General features: G+C 43.5%; 1 protein-coding gene and 1 pseudogene across 1 annotated transcript; both read right to left on the minus strand.

The window, feature by feature from the left end:
• Positions 1-8,014: 8,014 nt before the first annotated feature.
• LOC136525233 (uncharacterized) lies at positions 8,015-10,602 on the minus strand (annotated as a pseudogene).
• Positions 10,603-16,837: 6,235 nt separating this feature from the next.
• On the minus strand, positions 16,838-20,738 carry LOC136527118 (adenine nucleotide transporter BT1, chloroplastic/mitochondrial-like). Its single transcript, XM_066519736.1, has 4 exons — positions 20,519-20,738; positions 19,454-20,107; positions 17,597-17,758; positions 16,838-17,523 (listed from the first exon to the last, which is right to left on the minus strand). The coding sequence occupies exons 2-4, from the start codon at positions 20,078-20,080 to the stop codon at positions 17,047-17,049; spliced, it is 1,266 nt and encodes a 421-aa protein (XP_066375833.1). The 5' UTR covers positions 20,081-20,107; positions 20,519-20,738; the 3' UTR covers positions 16,838-17,046.
• Between the last annotated feature and the right edge of the window lie 421 nt (positions 20,739-21,159).

Raw genomic sequence — 21,159 nt, forward strand, 5'->3', positions numbered from 1 at the left:
GGGGCGCTTGGGAGCCTAGGAGGTAGCACCGCCAGCCGTCGGGGAGCAGCACGTGGAGTGGTTATGAAATGACACGTGAGACCACAACAACAGAAACCGTCCATTAGAGGGCTCCCTCAAGAGCCCCTAGGAATGAGGGTCCGAAGGGGGATTTGAGGGCCTCCTCGGGACCACTTTTTCTAGGGTGGAAAATTCATGAAATAATTATTTAGTTTTTTTATGGACGGTTTTTCATATCTGAGTGTGCCTCCCCTTACTTCTAAATTAGCCCTCAAATTTTAGAGCTCTGGTAGGGTCCTCCGGACCTTTTTTTTATCTTAAGTTCTCAAATTTAGTCTTGAGGGCTCAAGTAGGGGGCCCTCTGGAGTTGCGCTTATCCGCTCAACATACCATCGCATGTGTCGCTGACTCAATCCACATGCCACCGCGGCCTCCCCGGCCTCCATCACACCTTCGCCTTTGATGCTTTTGCCCCCATGCCGTTGGAGTCGGAGTCAATCGCCGCTTACCCCGCGCGCATCTGCATGGAGGGTGGGCATGGAGGAGAGGCATTTTGGGAGGGTTCACATGTGTGTATGGAGGAGCTAGAAGAAGCTATCTTTTCTTCCGGATTCTATTTCCAGATCCAAACAGTGTGTTTCCCGAGTGGGATAGGCCAGAGCTCTAGCGAAGGGCTCACGTGCACGTATGGATGAGCCAAAAGAAGCTACTTTTTTTCTCCTGCGGTGGATTCTAGATCTAGAGAGCGCATTTTCTAAGTACGAGGCCGCAGTCCCAGTGGAGGCCCATGTGCACGTATGGAGGAGCTGAAAGAAACTATTTTTTTGTCTTTTGCGGTGGATTCTAGATTTAGGACCCGGAAGAAACTATTTGTTGCCTTTTGCGGTGGATTCTAGATTTAGAGAGCATATTTTTCATGTCTTTGGTTCACATGAACTGAACTTAGGAATAGTGTAGGAATTTTTTCTTTGAATGTTGTTTTGAAGGAAAACTACAGAAAATTTAGTATCTGCTCAAATATCTTAGTAAAAATCGGTCCATCCAAATGATCATTCCTTTCAAATTCATGTGTAATTCCTGCAATTTTTTGTATTCCTATGTTTTTATCATTCCTTTCAAATTCATGTGTAATTCATGTATTTTCTTTTTTTATTATACTAGCAAATATGTCCGTGCATTATAACGAAAAAAAATCTATCAAACGTTCTACCTGTTCGCTTCAGCTTGCTGTACAGTGGCAGTGGATGCAATGGCTCTAATTATATAGGTGTTACTGTTGTTGAGAGTGGTTGCTGGAGCCGGAGCGTCTGTTGCAGCAATCACAAGTGAACAGGCCCAAATGGGAAATAAGGGCGAGAGCGTTATATATCTATATATTTTTATCATTTCTATAAAACTTAAAAGCTATAATTTATTTTACAATGACCTTGATATCCATAATTCTGCATCGAATTAAAATACAACATTGATAGATTTTTCCTTTTGTTGTAACTGATAGAAATATTCACTCATAAATACATCATAACTTTAGTTTTTATACTATCCATATGTTGGTAGAGTTAGATATCAAGTTTCATGACTTATTTTGAGGATCCATAAAAATATATGGTTCTAATACCTATTTAAGTCGGCAAGGGGTTAGTTATCGTCGTGAAAGAATTATTTTTTTCCTTTGATAATTATAACCGAGACTCGATTTTCACATGGCAACCCTTGTTGAGGGTTACACTGGTATACGCGGATATCTTGGAGATGCATTTATTTTAATTAGATTGAATAACAAACTAATCAAGATTTGAGTTCATGGTTTAATTAGTTATTAGGCCATTAGCTGCCCTTCTAATAATAATAAGTTCAATTTCTATTGAAAACTACTTCAACAATTTAGTGGTAGAAATATCCATGATATATCGTATTAGGCAAGATCAAGGTTTCAAAGATCCATGATATATTGTATTTATTACTTATTTTTGTTTTTAATGTTTATAAGACTAAATAAATGGAAACACTTCATCCGAAAGAAAAAAAATAAAAAAGTCACGAAGGGATTGCCATGCGAGCGGGAAAAGGAACGGAGAAACAAAAAAAAAAAGAACCCCACACAAGTCCAATAGCCACCGCAAACGGCCCATCGCGGCACCACCCACGGGCCACGGCCTATCAGGCCACCATCCCACGATCGACATATAAAATCATCGAACCCTAACGCCCTGCTCTTTGTGACTCCGTCCCTAATCCGTTGCTCCCGCCGCCACCACCCGAGTCCCATGCCCACACAATCTCGCTCGCCGCTGTCAGCGCCGTGCTCCTCTATCCTGGCACGGCCCGCTTGAGCGCGAGCAGGGCGCATCGGCACGGGCGAGTGCCAGCATGAGCATGGAGTTACGGTGGTGAGAGCCTCGGTGAAAGCTTTGGTTTCGGTGAATTGATGAAACCCTAAGTGCTAATTTAGTTTATTAAAGTGATTATTAGATAGGTAGCGCATTCCAAGTAATTGAGCAAACGGTGAAGATCGTGATGATGGTGTGACCATGGTGATGATCAAGTGCTCGGCTTAGAAAAGAAGAAAGAGAAAAACAAAAAGCTCAAGGCAAAGGTGAAACTTGATATGAGCTTTTTAGTTTAGTGATCGAGACACATAGCGAGTGCGATCACATTTAGGATCGATAGCCGTACTATTAAGAGAGGTGAAACTTGTATCGAAATGCAGTTGTCAAAGTACAACTAGATGCACTAACTCATTGCATATGCATTTAGATTCTAGTGAGTGCTAACACCCTTAAAAATATTTGTGAAAATATGCTAACACACGTGCACAAGATGATACACTTAGTGGTTGGCACATTTGATCATTGGTGGCAAAGTTGGAGTTGAGAAGGGGCTATCTCGAGGTGATCGGACGTTGTTCTAGCAGTGACCGAACTCAGCAGTCGCATCTGGTCAGTGGTGCGTAGTGAAGGCCGTCCTCGGTCCTTTGACCGGACGCTAAACAGTGAAAGTGATCGGACACGCTGAAAGGTCCTAATGGCTAGAGGGGGGGTGAATAGCCTAATAAAATTTCTACAACAACACTTAACAAAAGGTTAGATAATTATGAGGTGAAGCAAGTGTTGCGCTAGCCTACTCAAAATACAAGCCACCTACCACAATTATAGTTTAGATAGTGTCGATTCACACAAGAGGTATGACACTACCCTATGTTAGTGTGCTCTCAAAGGCTAACTAAATAGCCACACCAACCAAGCAAGCAAGCTCTCATAACTAGTTACACTAAAGAGCTTGTCAACTAGTTTGCGATAATGTAAAGAGAGTGATCAAGATAGTTATACCGCCGTGTAGAGGAGTGAACCAATCAATCACAAGGATGAATAACAATGAAGACCAATCACCTCAGAATCAATGATGTAGATGAGTGGGAGTCCTTTGGCTAGGCTCACAAGGTTGCTATGTCAATGAAAAATGGCCAAAGATGTGAGCCACAGCCGGCCATGGGGCTTAAATAGAACCCCCACGAAATAGAGCCGTTGTACCCCTTCACTGGGTACTCTGCGCTCTGACCGGACGCTCCGGTCCACTTGACCGGACCCTGGACTCAGCGTCCGGTCCACAGATGGACGTCACGTGTCATCAGCTTCAAACGCTATTCGTCAGATTCCAACGGCTATGAAGCTGACCGGACGCTCCGGTTAAAACTGACCGGACGCTGGAACCTCAGCGTCCGGTCGAGTACAGTAAGGGTCGAAACCTGGTTTTCCTCGACCGGACGCGTAAGGGTGTTAGCACTCCACTAAATCCTAAATGCATATGCAATGAGTTAGAGCATCTAGTGGCACTTTGATAACCGTATTCCGATACGAGTTTCACCCCTCTTAATAGTACGGCTATCAAACCTAAATGTGATCACACTCTCTAAGTGTCTTGATCACTAAAATAAAAATAGCTCATATGGTTTATACCTTTGCCTTGAGCTTTTTGTTTTTCTCTTTCTTCATTTCAAGTTTAAGCCTTTGATCATCGTCATGCCATCACCATTGTCATGCTATGATCTTCATTAGCTTCTTCTACTTGAAGTGTGCTACCTATGTCATGATCACTTGATAAACTAGGTTAGCACTTAGGGTTTCATCAATTCACCAAAACCAAACTAGAGCTTTCACACGCAGGGCATGCGTCTGGTCAGGCTGCGACGTACACTGACGCAAGCATCAGAGTGAGGCAGTGGTGACCGGACTCAACAACGCGTCCGGTCATGCGTGACCTGACGCGTCCGGTCATGCATGACCTGACGCGTCCGGTCATGATTTTGCCTCTCTAGATGCTTACTGAAAATGACCAGACTCCAAGCGAGGGTGCACCCGGTCATCTCCGTAGTGCGTCCGGTCTTAACTTAACTACGCGAGTGATCAAGTTGACCGTTGGGATCGTGCGGTGCTCATTGAATTGCAGTGACACGTGGTAGCGGATCAGCGACCGGGCTCTGAGGTGGTGCGTCCGATCAAACTGACCGGCGCATCCGGTCGTATCGTGGAAGCTGACAGCAGAGAGCTAACACCTCTATTTTAAGGGGACGCCTATATAAGGCGTTTGGCTGGCTCTAGCTCTCTCTTTCTTGTCCATTTGCATTGACATAGCAACCTTGTGAGCTTAGTCAAAGCCCTCCCACTCATCTCCATCATTGATTCATCATCTTTGTGAAATTAGGAGTGAATCCAAGTGCATTGCTTGAGTGATTGCATGTAGAGGCGCTTGGTGTTTATATTTCACTGCGGGATTCACTTGTTACTCTTGGTGGTTGCCGCCACCTAGACGGCTTGAAGCAGCGAGGATCATCGAGCAGAGAAAGGTGCTTGTCTCCGGCTCTGATCGCGGTGACTGTGAGGGGTTCTTAATATTTCCCTGATGAAGAGCCAAAAGGTACTCTAGTGAATTGCTCGTGGCTTGTGTGATCCTCATCTTGTGTTTGTTGTACGGCACCCGATTGCGGGTTTGGCGTGTGATGCCAATTAGCACGTGAACCTCCAAGTGAGTGAATCGCCACAACGGGGACTAGCTTGCCGGCAAGCAAGTGAACCTCGGAGGAAAAAATCATTGTGTCTTGATTATTTCCTTGGTATTCATTGGAACTCATTGATTGATCACTTACCACGGTGGTATACCTCTCTACCACTCACTTATATTACATTGTGCCTTTACTTGTGTAGAGCTTGTGGTAATTGAAACTAGTTAGTGTAGCTCTTAGTGTAGTGCTAGCGCAAGTGCAATGCTAGCGCAAAATTCGCTTCTGTAGAATCTCTGGTACGCCTAGAGGAGGTGAATAGGCCTATAAAAATTCAACTCAAACCAAAGTCAAATTCACCCGTGGCACTTCCGCTCTGTGAGCGCAGCACTACCGCACATGCAGGAGAGATTAGATCATAGTTCAAAATCTACCCAACGAAATTTAGATCGGATAAATTTCTTAGCTTCCTACAGGATAGTAGATCACAGACCGACAGCTGAAGGTGGTGGGAACACCACACACAAGTAGATCGGCCTCAATCCTAGAAATCACCTCAACAACAATATGTCATGCAAGTAATGTAAATCAAGCACAAGTGACATAATAATTTATCCCATGGTTTGGCTCGCCACCAAGGCTTGCCTACTTCCACGTTGTTATGGTTAGCCACTAAGGCTTAAAGCTTTCTAGCCCTTCCTCATTCTTAACTCAAGAGACTTAACTCTTGAGATGAGGGGTGAGTTTACTAGCTTCAAGAGATGGGTACAAACCTCCCGAGGCTGCCACACAAGTTGGCAAGCTCCACGGGCGATGCTCTAGCTAGCTAGGAGCCAAGCTCTAAGAGTAACAAACACAACCGCCGGCTAAAACATGAACCAAGTGCACTTTAGAATTTGGGAATCAATGAAGTTGCTCTCTAATCAAGTTTGGACCCTTTTTCCTCAAGGATTGATGGAGAAATCAATGGATTTGCTTGAGGGCTTGAGGTCAACAATGGAGTGAGAGAGAGAGCTCCTGCTCTATTTTGGGCGTGCTGAAGTGAGGAAGAAGAGAGCAGGTTCATTACCATTGGAAAGGAAGGAGAAAGGTATATATACCCCTAGCCCCCAACGGTCACTTTAAATCACATATAGCCATTGGCGAGGAAAGAGAAACGTATATATACCTCCTAGCCCCCAACGGTCACTGCACCTAAGGGATCAGGTGAGACGGAGCCCACGGCCTTGAGGTCAGGCAAGGCACCCGCGACCATGGGGTCGGGCGAGACGGAGCCCGTGACCAAGGGGTCGGGCGAGCCGAATCCCGCGACCTTGGGGGTCAGGCGAGTCGGATCCCGTGACCTTGGGGTCGGGCGAGCCAGATCCCGTGACCTTGGGGTCGGGCAAGACAGAGCCCTCGACCTTGGGGTCGGGCAAGTCGAAGCCCACGACCAAGGGGTCAGGCGAGACGGAGCCCTTGACCTTTGGGTCGAATGAGTCGGAGCCCGCGATCAAGGGGTCGGGCGAGACGAAGGCCGCACCTAAGGGGTCGGGCGAGTCGGAGCTCGCACCCAAAGGGGTCGGGCGAGTTGGAGCTCGCACCCCGCAAAGACAGCAAGGGTAATAGTGTAGTGTAGATTGTCTTGGCTGTGAATCTGAGGATGCTTGTGGTTGTTTGAGCACTTGGTAGCACAAATTAGCTTAAGCATTGTGTCCCCCTTTATAGTACGGCTTTTTCTATACTCAAATTTAATATATAAAAGAATTTAAACCTCATTTGAGTTTGAAGCCATCTACATATATAATTGGGGGTTCCTTCGTTTCGTGTAGCATCCTCGAATATAAATTCCCTGCTTACCATCTCGATAAATCTCATTAGTTCTCTAATTGCGTGGTCATTATCACCAAAACCCACAATTAAGGCTTGATTGCACTTTCAGCTTCGCCATCTTATTTACTAATCACTTGCCTTAGTGTTGTTATAAAATTTTTAATAGGCTATTCACCCCCTAACCATTACAACCTTTCACTCGGCCAAGTCGTCAAGGAAGGCAACGCCGACTAAGAGGTCGATGAGCCAAGCAGCGTCGATTCGGTCAGGGATGGCCAGATCTACATGCGCGATGAGCCAAACTACGTCGATTCGTTTGCATATATCTACATGCACCAAATCGTTGTACTGATTTGTGTTAGGCTTCGGATTGAGAAATATTTTTGGGAATTTCAATCTTAGGTTTACAGGCTTCGGATTGAGAAATATTTTTGGGAATTTCAATCTTAGGTTTACAATTGCTCGATTCTCCTTCCTTTTATGTGCTGCACATGATCCTTTCTTATTGGGTGTTTGGATCGAGCACTGGCGATGGGCACCAACTTCTCTTGTATGTCGTTGACGTCTCTCTTAAGATTTGACTAGGTAGTGTGCCCGTGCATTGCTACGGGACAACTAAACTTTTGTACTAAAAACACATGGATCATACGATAAAATAACAATACTATGAAAATAAATACCAACGTTAAAGTTACATTTAATCCAAAAAGCAACGTTTGTGAAATTAACAGTCACAGAGAGCGCGACGTCACAGGCTTACAAACTCTACTTTATAGACCTTTCCGTGATGCACCTAAGATAATGTTTTATATCGGCAGGAAGAAATCTCCGATATCCATTTCTTTCGTGGGCCAATAAATTCACGAATAAGTTCTGTCGCATGTCCATACCATCCTATACACAAGCTCGAGTATATATGTCAATATTAGTGCCTGTCGCATGGGTAATACTACGTCTCTTAAAAAATCTTCCACAAAAATTTAAAACAAAGTGTTATACTCACCGTATAAATATGTGTGGCTTTTGGTCTATTCCACGCAGACATATACTGTAGAATAAGATATCCACTTAAGTGTCTGTGGCAAGATTCACGATCAGCGATATATAGAAATAGTTAAATCGTAGGTATTATTATTGCAAGCTATAATGACTCTACGTTAGTTACCCATCTATGTCCTCTGCAATGTTTCGTTCACGTCTGAATTTTTATTTGAAGACATCCTCATTTCATCCAGGAATATATATATTCACTGCGTCTGTGTACTGCAAGGTAAATCCAAGAGTGTACCTAGCATACATCAGCGCTGGTGTGTCTTTACACCAGTCTTCAATAGGTCTAGGATCAATCATGATAAGCATCTTCTCCTTCTGATCGAAAACATAAAGCATATACTTTCGAACGTGCAGCCATGGCAAAAGAAACTGCAAACATGGTAGCGTTTAGAATAATATATAGGAAACAAGTAATAAAAGCAGGAGCAAGCGACTTACATATCTACATTGTGCTAAGCTGTATTCCATATCCTCACATACACCAATCGTAGCAGCCATTTCTTTCTTAGTATATTTTTTACAGTATTCTGGCATTTTTGTTAAAGCACACATTTTCTAAAAGAGAAAGATATCGAGAGTCAGGATTAGTATAACTTGGCCTACTTTATATAACTAGGAGAACAACAAATAAGATAATATAATATATCACGATAAGAATTTTAAAAATATGCTTACACAGAATCTCAGGTCCATGTGATGCTTTGTAATACTATTGTATTTTTTCATTGTATTGTACTCTCGAGCTGCCTAAAAACGGACACCTAAGTTGAAACAGTTCTCAGAGATGTCTCGATTGTTTATTAACAACTCTTATAGGTCCTTGACACTTAGGGAAATCATGCAGGGATGAAAACCTTTAACCCAAGGCTTCCTACAAAGCATTAGACATAGATGATGGTTTTCGTCATATAAGATGGCACACTATTATTAGTAAATAAAGTAATTAAAATAAGCATATAGCTTACTTCAACATCGCTTCATCCTGAATTGCCATGACATAATCACACAGTAACTCAGTCATCTCTTCCTTGTTTATTGGCATGTCTTTCATGGCCTCAAATGCCCAAAACTCATCAGGGTCTTGGTTGGCATAGACTTGTGGAGATTTATTCTGAGTTTGTATGTGTTGAGGGGTGCCCGTTTGAACCACTAAGCATTCAGCCTCCTCATAATGTTTTCTCTTTTTCGTGGACACTTGATCAACCATCTTTGGATTCTCTATTATGGCATAGTCGCTTGGGCTTCCAATATTTTCATCCCTATCAAGATATGGAGCACCCTTTCGTTTGTTTAACTCTGACGATAGCAAGATCGCCGCAAGCTTCAATCTAAATTCTTTTATATCATCCTGCACGATAGTATGAACCCAATTAATTAATAATTAAAAACCCACAGCTAGTGCACACTCATAACTTGTGGTAAGACGCATAGTTTACCTGATTGAACTCGTCTGACAAATCATTCCCAGTCCAATACTCCATAAAGTTTATTAAGAATAAACTGCATGAAAACTACATACAACATTAATAGAGGTTCAGGCTCACATTAGATCAAAAAGGCAAAGACACATAAAATTTAACTTATACGACATGCCATTATTTCTGACATACCCATCTGTTTGTAATAATTTGCCACGGAAAATCTCTCTAACCGGTCAGGTATCTACCTCAACATCTAGCCATTTGTGCTCTTTCGGGCCTGTCTCCTCCAATATGAAATCTATCTGTTTCTACAATCCACCTCACTATTTGTTCATAGAAGAACGAATCAATCAGCATTTCTAAAATATAAAATATGTACAAATAGCTGTGTTAGGAAATACCCATAATTTTATTGAGGTCAACACGTCCGAACATCTCGCCCAAAGAGTCTAGCACCTGAACCTCACGTTTGACGGCGTTTATAACAGTAAGGTACCAATGTGTATTTGTAACATTTATTGGAAGGAACACCTATCAAATCAAACAATAAACATTTTGCTAGGCACAAAAAATTGATAATGAAAGACCAATAGATCGTTTTAAAAAATTGCTACCATGTCATGCTTCAAGTAAGCTAGCACCCTTTGAACTAAACCAGGACGCTGTGAAGTGCCACGGTTAGAGTAATTGGCTTCAATGGTCTCATCCTTTTCTCCATCCCGCTTCATGATTGCAACTAAGCACGCATTTTCAAGATAGACCGTACCGCCTGATTTTTCAAACCCTCCTGGGCCTTCAGCAGTTTAATATAAGCATCTATGACCTGCATACATTTCGCCATTAGATAGAAAGAGCATTGAAGTTGGCAATGTTTGATTGAGTATTATGACTTGCATCTGTTACCTCGTCAGACAAGTATTCATGTGGCTGAAAAAGACATTCCATGTGGTTTCTCGATACCAGAACATCATCTATGAGCACAAGCTCCTCATTCCCAGGTAAAGATGGATTTTTTGACAGATTCAATTATGGCTCTATCAGTATCGGTACAAACATAATCTAAAAAAGAGAATTAAATTAAAGTATACAACAAAAGTTAGCAGTTTTTCTAGGTTAATCCATCAAAGAGAAAATATCAATACCTTCTGGGGCAACCGGTGAAGACATAGATTTTTTGGGTTTATTTTGTATGATTATGATGTCCGAAAGTCCTTTTTCTCCCGTCGGATCTACCCCAGAAGTTGATAAGGCCTTTTCATCATGTGCCGTGCTATAGCCCTGGTCAACTGGTAGAGCTTCGTGGGTAACTTCTGTATTCATGCTTTCTTGCAACCATCTAGAATCATCCATAGGCTCACTGAAATTTTCTGTTTGTACAATATCTTCTAAGGGGTCTCTATTTTCCTTCCAAACCTTTACATCTGAACTATCCATCGAGACCCAGAAGACATACATATTAATTTTTTTAAAATAATTAAGGTATATGAAACATGGATGTCATTAATTCAGAACTGAAATGATATATAGCTATATAAATTTGTATTGTCTTTGTTCCACTTTGTTTTTAAAAAGTATTATATACTATCAGTTTAGTTTTCTAAGCACTAATAATAAAATCATTTAGATGTGTTCTGTTCAATTCAATAACCAAACAAAAATAGCGATAATTATTTAGCTGATTTAATCAAACCCTAATTATGATGTATTTTTCTATAGCTATATATCATTTCAGTGCTCACACCAGGCAGCTTTGCCTCGGTGTAAAGCAGACATCAGTCAGTCTGAACCGCAAGGAGTTCAATGTTATTCTATAAAAAAAGGAGTTTAATTTCCCCAAATTGGCAAGATATAAAAACTGATAAAAATCGACATAGTAAGTCAACACATTTTAAAGTCCGTACATCACTATAATTCTAGCATACTATAATGAGACCATCATACTTAAGAAGTCACAGATCTTGAAATTACAACAAAGCTACTCACCCTTTCTAGAACACAAGTAGTTACAAGAGGAAGCAAAATTTCAATGCAATCTAGATTTCAGAACTCGGTGTTGTATATAGGAGAAGGGATAGACAGTGTAGTCAAGCAAGAGTGGAGGGGTCAAAATGAAGGATCTTGCAAACCTTGAATTTACCAAACGCACTGAGTCGTTTGAGAATCTAATCCACTGGAAGAGAGAACACCTGAAGAGCAGATTTATAGCAGAGCAGTAGGACCTATTGACCTAAAAAATGAACACAATATCATCATTCATAAATATATGCACTCAATTTGATTAACTGCTATTATCACAGCTGGAATCCGATACAGGAGACACTTGTCATGCATGGCATCTAGTTAGCGGAGAATCGCTTCAAAAGATGAAAAAAGGAAATAAACACCATTACTACTCCATCTTACAATCCATTGCCTCATTATCAGTATATGGCCTCAAACTGACTTTCAACAACAATGAGCAGGTCACAGATTAACAACAATGTTCTTTTCTGAAAACGCAATTGGAATACACATTAACTAAAAATAGGCTAATTGTTCATTATTGCAAAAGCAGTATTGCACGGAAAAATTATATTGTGCTATCATAGGGGCAGGTTCATTATTGCAAAAGCAGTATTAAAGCATGGGATATACAGATAGGCACACATACAGTACTCACTGCTGAAGAGTACTGGATGCTAAATCTAAACAGTGTATGTAAACTAATATAATGTATGTTCAACAATGTATATAACACTGAGGCAAGTTTAGGTAACAAACAAATAGTTGTGACCAAATTCAATAATTTTCATTGGTATATAATAATAAGTTTTCGTTCAAAATTATCATCTTGTTCATGATCACTTCAGTAAGGTAGCAGCCCAAAGATCATTATCGAAATATATGGAACCAAGTTGCAGCTCTAAAAGCTAAGCGACGATTTAGATTCTGCAAACTTCCACAAGTTTCTAACAACCCATAAGGGGTGCCAAAATCATCAAATGGGACCATGTGTTCCTGAGAATTCCTTAAAAATTAAATACCTAAGAAAGTCTACTTATCAGGTTTGTCAATCAGTTAAGGATTAGAATATTAAGCCTAAAGGAAGTAATGAAGTAAACAGTGTTTACAGGTTACAATTTTCAGTACTGTGGTAGTGCTAACAAAACATAAATCTAATTGTCTCATCATCACCTATCCTGATCCCATCTACAATGCCTATCAAAATGCCACCAAGGTGGGGAGGATGAAGAACAAAAGGGCTAGGAACATTCGGAGCAAAGCACACAGAATCGTAGGCGTAGATTCAGTAAAGAACATGGGTGTGCACATGTACGCATAGGGGTCGAATTTTTCATTACAAAGTATAGTGCAGTTAGTCTGAAAGTGCAACCAAATATTATCCTTGCATTGCCGATGCTATAACATAGCTAGTAGTTTTGTATAGCCTCCTCCATACTAAGCAAATAATCTCTCTGCAATGCACATATGTAAAGGCATGATGCCAGGGCATTTAATTTTTTTATTTCCTAATTATTGGAGTTGTGCAGCACCAGAAATCCAGTCCAAACAGGGCATTGAAATTTCAGAACCTGCTCCAAGAGGTACATGAATTACATTCAAAGAGATAAAAGGATGCAACAATTTCAGTGGTCCAAAAGTTCAGTAGCCTGGCCCCAGGTAAAATCGTATCATTTTTTGTATGACCTTGTAACAAACCGATCCACACTACTATTATATACACGAGTGCATCCTTGTAAATTGGTAAATAAAACTTCTATATATACTGCAAGGCCATGACAAAGGCGTGGGCACAACGACCAATACGTATGATTGCTTTTCCATTGCAAATTAATTATAAGTTTCACGTGACTTTTCATGTGACTTGAATCCTACATTTTTTCTATTCTATTATTATGAGAATCCTGTGTTTCAAAGTTGTCTTGAAATTTTTACTCTTCCTGGCAGCAAAGCCACTATATACAGTACGAGCATCATCAAATTGAATAAATCGTGTTGTTCAATGGAATGAATTGTCCTATAGCATATTAAGTCTATCAACTGAAATGGATACACACAAGCAAGCGAACGCACAAGTTGAGAAATCGACACACAAGCAGCTATGAGAGGTAGTTGCAGCAGTGGTGATGTATCGAACCATCGAATAAATCAAAAGTCTGACCATTTCAATGCCATCGACCACAGAATAATCAGCACAACCAAGTGTCACAGATAACACATATGAAACTGATTCTAGAGAAAATAGATTCAGAGATACTTGAGATACCTGAGGTCTCAATCAGCTTCTTCGTTTCTTCTCGTTCTTAACTTCTTGTTTCTCTGCAAAGAAATGAAACTGATTCTAAGTTTGCTTGTGTAGTTTTTCAGAGCTTGCATGAAGGTTCCAAGGTTCAAAGCATGTCTACTGTGTCAAACATGAACACATATTCCTATCAAAATAATGTGAAAGTTTTTTTTTCACTCGTTCTTGAAGCAAATTCGGAGTTATCAGGGAGACTATGACAGGAAAGGAGAATCACCTTAACCATTAGGCTGCACCCTGCAGCCATATTTCTGCAAGAAAATTTTTTAAACACTTGACCACAATGACATATATATGAACTTTGAAGCTTGTGGCACAGATAAAAAAAACTCTAAAATTCTTTGTAGCCACTCTTATAAAGTAAAATCAAAAGGCATTCTGAGAGGCATCACATGTATCTTTGTAGTTAATCAATGGTGTAGGAGAGCCCCTATTTTCCATTGAAATAACCCACAATTGCCTGTTCCTTCAAAAAAACGTAGAGACCATCAGACCACACCCACATGAGTTTCATGCCAATTCAGGACCAACACATGTGTTCTACTCTATCTCTGGCATCAAACAAAAACTCCAGAGTTACTGATGCATTCAGCCAAGGGAAAAAGAAATAAAATGACAAACAGCCAAGCACGCACAGAACCTTGACTAAATATCTCAATCATCTAAAGCTTGACTAAAGAATTTATATAGCAGGCGAAGCCCCCACTGTAGAGATTTATATATTAAAAAATAAACTGTACAGAGATTTCAAAATGAAAGGGAAACAACTACAAGGCTGTACATCTGTACTGAACTCAGAGAAGGATAGAAGAGAACATCAGGGGGGAGTCAGCCTTGGAGTCCTAAAGAGGACAAAAAGGTCGCTCTTTTTGAATCACAAAGTATATGGGCTTGCATTCAATCTGAACAATATCATCCTGTGAAACATATGTATGAATGAAAGTATAAGGCACATAAGTTACTTGCTAATGGTAGAATCTAGCCATTCACAAAAACTCAGAGAAGCAATGTCAATACAAAAGTGCAGGGAGAAATTTGTTCACTGAAAATGGTCACTAAAAATATACTTTTATTAGGCATTTTGATTTATCTAACAATGGTAGTGAACTAACGACACTGCCCATATTGTCTGATGTTTGGAACATGTGATCGAAGGAAAAAAAAAAGGGGGGGGGGGGGGTTGTTCTTGTTCCTGCAATATAGGTTACTAGCAGGAAGTTTCAGTTCAGGCTCATGGTTGTTTCTGTAATTCCAATACAGTACGCTGAAAAGCCTGAAAGTAAATTTGCTTGCTTAAGAAAAGCTGAAGGCTTTGTGATACGCCAGGCACTCCAAATGACAATTTGGTACTGCTTACATGAAGCCATGAAGGGTTTTTAGGCACTCCAAATGACAATTTGGTACTGCTGTGAATCTACTCTGCATCAGGAAGGCTCAAGAGATCTAGGTAAGCTACCTAATTAGTAGTTAGTAGCAAGAAAAAGCATTGCATTTAATAGTTAGTCTGCTTAAAAGCAGCAATGCATGTAATCGGCCGATGATATAAATAAACTACATTGGTTTATACTATCTCAAAAAAACATAGAGTGGCCCTGACATTTGACGGTTAAATGAAAGCATGACATCAAATTGAACAGAAATCAATTAAAAAATCACAAGAACAAGCACCTACAAAAGTCTCTGCAAGATCGTTGCCACTCTAAGCAACCCAGAAAGAGAATTTGGCCCCAACATCTGCTGAACGATTCCACCCCTACTCTAGGATGGCATACAATTTCTTAGCTTCAGACTCCAGTACCCTAAATCCTCCCCCAAGATCCCCAAGAACGGCAGGATTCGATCTCCCAAAGGCCAAATCACAACCAAACAGGAATCGCTCAAGAACGTACCTGAAAACTTCGATGCTCCCAAGAACGCACGAACCAGGCCCCAATTGCTCCTTCAGGGCATGATTGGAGCCAACACGAAGCGGGGGAGCAGGAGACGCGGGCGAGGTTGCCGTGGCGTCCGAGCCTGAGAAGAAGCAGGCGAATCGAGGGCGGGGAGACAAAAACGCGGCGGTGACGGAGCGGGCTGAAGCCGACGCAAAACGTGCCGACCCAGCGTCGGTGCTGGCGCTGACAACGGAGGTGGCCTCGCCAGGCGAATCGAGGGCGGGTAGAGGAAGACACTGCGGCGGCGGCGGGCGGTCCGCAGATCTGTCGCGGGCACCTGCGGGCGGGCGCAGGCACCGTCGGCGCGGCAACCTGCGGGTGGGCGCGGCCGGCGTCACGGCCAGCTTCGGGCGGGCGTGGGCTGAGGCGCGGCGAGCTGTGGGCGGGTGCGGCGGCGGCGCGGCCAGCTGCGGGTGGGGGACCATGGGGAGGCGGGCGGAGGAATCACGAGATCGAGGCATAGGAGTGGTTTCCTTTTGTGCGGCGTGGACTCGCGGTGATCGTGCGGATTGGTCTTTCCTTCTGCGGCGTGGACGCGTTCGCACGGCGAGCGGCAGGGGATCGTAGGGGAAGGCAGACCGAGGGAGCGACGGGTGCGGGATCGCAGGCGTGGGTGGACGGATGGACCAAAAATAAATGTCGCACCAAAAAATATCAACGCTTTGTTCTTTTTAGTTGTAGGAGATTCGATTCTGTTTTTTCTGTTGGGATCGAAACTTCTGGTCACGCAGGACTCGACTCTCGTGTGGCAAAGTCCATGTACGTTAAGAAATTTGTGTTCGATTTGGTTCGATCTGGTCGTCCATGGTGGTTGAAACCGAATCGATGAGAGTTAGCAAAAATTGTTATGGAAAGGCCAGACAAAAATTTAGGCTAAAATTTTGTCGCTTTAGTATTAGAGATAGATTCCTATGATTTTGCTTCTGTGTTCCAAATGACCTAAATGGGACCTATATGTTTTCGGTTTTCTATGTTCCAAACGAGGCCTAAACGGGACCTATGTGTAAGAGGGGAAATGTCGTTGAGGAAATTAAACGAGTGCTCAAAATTTAAATGCTTTCGTCACTTATTTCAAGATTGAGGGAACAGGTTACAAAATTAAACTCCCTTTGGCACGGCTTCACTGGTGAAGCCAGAAAAACTAGTTTTTCTCGACTTCTAGATCATTTTAACCCCGGCTTACAAAATAGCTTCACGCTACAGTACCTCGATTTGCGCAAAATAGATGAAGCCGAAACCGACATAAGCCGTGCCAAAGAGGCCCTTAGAGTAGCGACAGCAAAAGTTACGAGCCTTGCGACATTGAGACATGGTCACATGACAAAATTGCCCCCGCAACATGCAGCACCAAGTAAGAATATTCTTTATGGATTTCAACACAAAACTGAGCCAAAACTTGATCTAACAGGCGCTCGAATATCTTAGATCTACATTTTCATCAGTTGATACGACTAGGGTATAGTACCCCCACCTTCCAGCCTTCCACATCAGACATACCCATTCCTCAGGGGCATACATGCTTCAGCTTCACTCACTATCCTCATTGTCTTCGACCAGGATCTTCTTACAGGCCTCGTAGCACATGAACGAGATGCCCGCTGCAGGCATCAGCTTGATGCAGCTCGGTCCGAGCCCCTTGTACAGGCCGCCGATCCCTTCCTTCTCCATTATGCAGTAGAGCGCATGGAACACATTCTTGTAGATCTGCCTCCCGCCTACTGCTCCTACCTGCATTTGCTTGCGGGCCACCTCGAGAGGGAAGGTGGCAGTGCTGGAGATAGCACCAGCTGCTGAACCAATTAGGAGAGTTGCGATGTTGCTGATCTCCTCCTGCTTGAACGTCTTCCTATAGAGCTTCTTTAGGGTGTCATAGGCATAGTAATTGGTCGCAGAATATGGCACCACTCCTATCAGACTTGGTGTCAGACCACGGTAGAGCTCTGATGGACCTTCCTCTCGCAAAATCTTGACGAAAGCATGGAGGAAGTTGTCATAGACATCTTTCTGCAGAAACAAGGAGTGAGCTGAGGTGCACAGAGAAACATCAGTTATTCAAGCGGTTAAGAGCTCTGTGCACCTCTATCGTCAATCTGGTCTTAATCAATTCCAATGGATACATGCACAGGGTTGAGCTGACTCCAGCAAGTGCTCCAGCAACAAGTGATGGAGGTAGGAAGGTCTTTGGGGACTCATCAGCCTTTGGAGTCAAGAATTTCTTGGCAGTATCAAAAGCAAACAGCTGCATTTGAACAAAGAGGTCAGCTATATAAAGGCATGTTCGTACAACAGTATAGGTGATGCTTGATCACTTGTTGCAAAAACCAAGGTCTCTGGATATCTTAGATTCATAAGCAGAAAAAAATGGACATGGAATACCACAAGCAAAGTCATAATAAAGGCTAACATATACTACCATTTTGAGAGTCCATATCTAAATAAATTTCTCTTGCAGTGCAGGCCATAAAAAATATCCAAGAAGCACACTGCTAATTAACAAATTCATTTTGAGGCCTCTCACATGTTTAGAAACAAAATTATATGGTAGCATATTATACATGTTTGCCGCCTATAGAGTGTCAAACATGCCTATTCTGCACATGACCAGATAGCAAGCTCAAAATATCAGAAAAAAATATATAATATTCAAAATATAAGGTAAGTGGTTGCAACTCAGTTGATACGATTCATAAACTACCAATCTAGACCAGTATTCAAAAAGGCATGATTCCACGGCCACCTAGGCACGCCTATGCGCTAGGTGACAGGGTACTGTGGACCCTAGGGGGGGTAGGCGGTACCTAGGTGGCGCCCGTCGGCCGTGGCGGCCGGACATGCCGTCCCCGGTGTTCCTACAAGCAGATCCACGAAGGTAAGGATGCTGAGCGGCGAGGGAGGAGGTGGGAACAGCAGGGGCGCCGGAGGAGGAGGTGGGAACAGCTGGGACGGCGGGGGAGGAGGCATGGATGGCGGGCTGCTTGCAGGCAGAGACAGCAGGCACGGCCGCACAGCGTCGGAGACGGCAGGCGCAGCCTCGCAGCGGCGGAGACAGCAGCCGGGAGGAAGCTAGCGGCGGCGGAGACGGCAGGGAGGAGGCGGGCGGAAAGCAGAGTCCGTGAGTCGAGAAGATAAGGTGGACGTGTGCACCTGGGAGGGAAAGGTGGGCTGGGCTTTTTTGGGGCTTTTCTGTCTAACTTTCAGTCCACAGTCCCCTGTTTTTTTCTTTTATTTAATGTAATATATGTATATGTGTAGAACGCCTAGAAAACTCCTAGACGACGCCTAGGCACGCTTAGGATCTAGTACCGGTCAGCACCTAGATACCTCCTAGCGCCTTTTTGAACATTGATCTAGACAAAGCTGAATAACCACAAACAACAAGGTCCATAGCTTGAAGTGGTAAAATGTTATCAAAACCAAGGATAGCAATATGATACCATATATTTTCTTGTAGAGGATACAGATCATATCAAGAATGTAATAAGCAACTAAAAGATCAAGAGCAACTAGATGAAGAAAAGCATGAAGCGAACACTAACTCCTTTGAAGAATGTGTTTGCAAATCACATATACTATACTAATAGCAGCCAGGGTGCTGTTACAGAAATTTAACTTCAGATGGATTTGAAGAATGTCTCAGTATATTGGTAAAATCTTATTTCAACATGGAATTGTTTGTACTGCTAGGCCATCAGCAAAATGGAATTGGCAGTACAACAGTATCAAATATAATTAATCTTTTCCTAATCATTTATCCATAATTACCAACCCCACTTAAGTGTAAAAAACACCATGATTTGTACAAGCATCAGTTAGCATCACTGATACAAAAACTGACAACAGTGACATCACATGATAGAATTTTAAGCAACAGGACCTGACCTCCAGGACATCTAAATGGTATTATCAAATCAAATAAAAAAAGGAAGTAGTTTACCTCAATTGCTTTGCTTGGCGCAACCCGGATAACATTGACAAGATTCCCACGGAAAAGCCCAGTCCACCCCTCAGTGTTCATGATTGACTGGAACACCTCTATCATGGAGTCACCGTTGCTCCCAACCATCAAGTGAGTCCTGATTGTCTCCAGTGGTGCCACACAAGTCCTGGAAACAGCACCCGCAAAAGCTCCACTAACCAGCCTCCTCAAATGTGGGTTCCCAATCTTAATCTTCAGCTTCAGCCCACGTTTCTTGGCTGCCTTCTTTGCCTTAGCATCCACCACCTCCTCCTCCACTGGCTCAGCCTTAGTGCTAATAACCTTGTACCCAACCGCCTCGGACACGTACTTCATGCAATGATCAGCAAACGGAATCTTAATATCCTTGTCACCCGGACCCGGCGCCACTGCTGGCAAACCCGTCGACACTTTAAGACCCACGCTAGCAAACAGGCTGCCGTGAGCAGGCCCAGAGCCTTGCAGGCTTAGAGAGAAGCCCTTGTCTTCATGTGAATCCCAAGGGAACCGGAGCTCCGGGAGCTGAATAGACCAGCCCTGCTTCTTCTCCACGGATAATACGCTGTTCTTGCTCCTCGCAGTCATCGCCACCATCGTCGCCGCCATTTTCTTAGAAAATAGCTTTGGCTCAACCTGCAGGACACGCAGCGGGGGGGCTCAGGCTTTCAGCAGAGCTGCACTGACGGCCACAACAAGGGGTATATTCTCAGCCACCAATTCCAAAAGTTTAACACCATTGGTTCAAAATAAGGAGAGCTCGCCACTAAGAATGAAGAATACCACCTACCCACTCCACTAGGAAATCGCAGACAAAGGTGGCCCAAGAGCTGCTATTTTGACGGAACAATCGGACATCACCACTTAATACAACGAGCACGGGGGGGCAGATGCAGTGAACCTGGGCCTCCCCGCTCCGCCGACCTCAGCCCGGACCAAACGGACCCATCCTAAGCAAGATCACCAAGCCCTTTTGCCCCACCCGATAAAGCACCGTACGGCACCGGCACCGGCGCCGGCGCGTCGAGGATACGAAGCGAAAGGTACCTCGTGGCTGAAGCCGCTTGTGAATCCCGAATTGGACGCCGCTCCTCCCCGTGGCGGCGCGGCGCGGAGCGAAGGCAGGCTGGTGGTGAGCCGGAGGAGGGCGGCCGGCGGCGGCTTGTTCCTCCCCCCGCCCTGCGCTGCGCTCCGAACTCGAGGGGTGCTGGTGCTGCCGCCCTTTTGTGAGGGGGGAGGGAGGCGGAGGGGAAAACCCAATCTTACCTTTTTTTGGGGGGTTGGTTCGCAGGGGACCAGGGGGTTATGGCGGACCAACTTGAGGGCAGTTCCGGGCATTCACAGCGGATTTTTTTAGGGTGCGTGGATGAGCGTCACGGCCAACCGGATGGATTCGCGTCTACTGGTCCGCCCTGCTCTGGCTGGGTTGGACCGTTGGACGCTGGTTCGAGACCGCGTGTGCAGCTGTGGGCCGTCGGTACATGGGCCTCTCGTTTCAAAACCTGGATTTAGGGTAAGGCCCGTTCGGAGAAGGACGATTGTTTTGCTGGAATTTCGGGAAAAGGTCCATTTCCTTCTAGCTTCGTAAACTATGTTTGTAGTCTGATTTTCTTACGAACTTTGAAACCAGACATCTTATACCTTCTAAACTCTCAAAACCATCCAAATTACCTCTCTATCCTGGTTTG

This window comes from Miscanthus floridulus, chromosome 19 (assembly GCF_019320115.1).
Source record: "Miscanthus floridulus cultivar M001 chromosome 19, ASM1932011v1, whole genome shotgun sequence".
NCBI classification, from domain to species: domain Eukaryota; kingdom Viridiplantae; phylum Streptophyta; class Magnoliopsida; order Poales; family Poaceae; genus Miscanthus; species Miscanthus floridulus.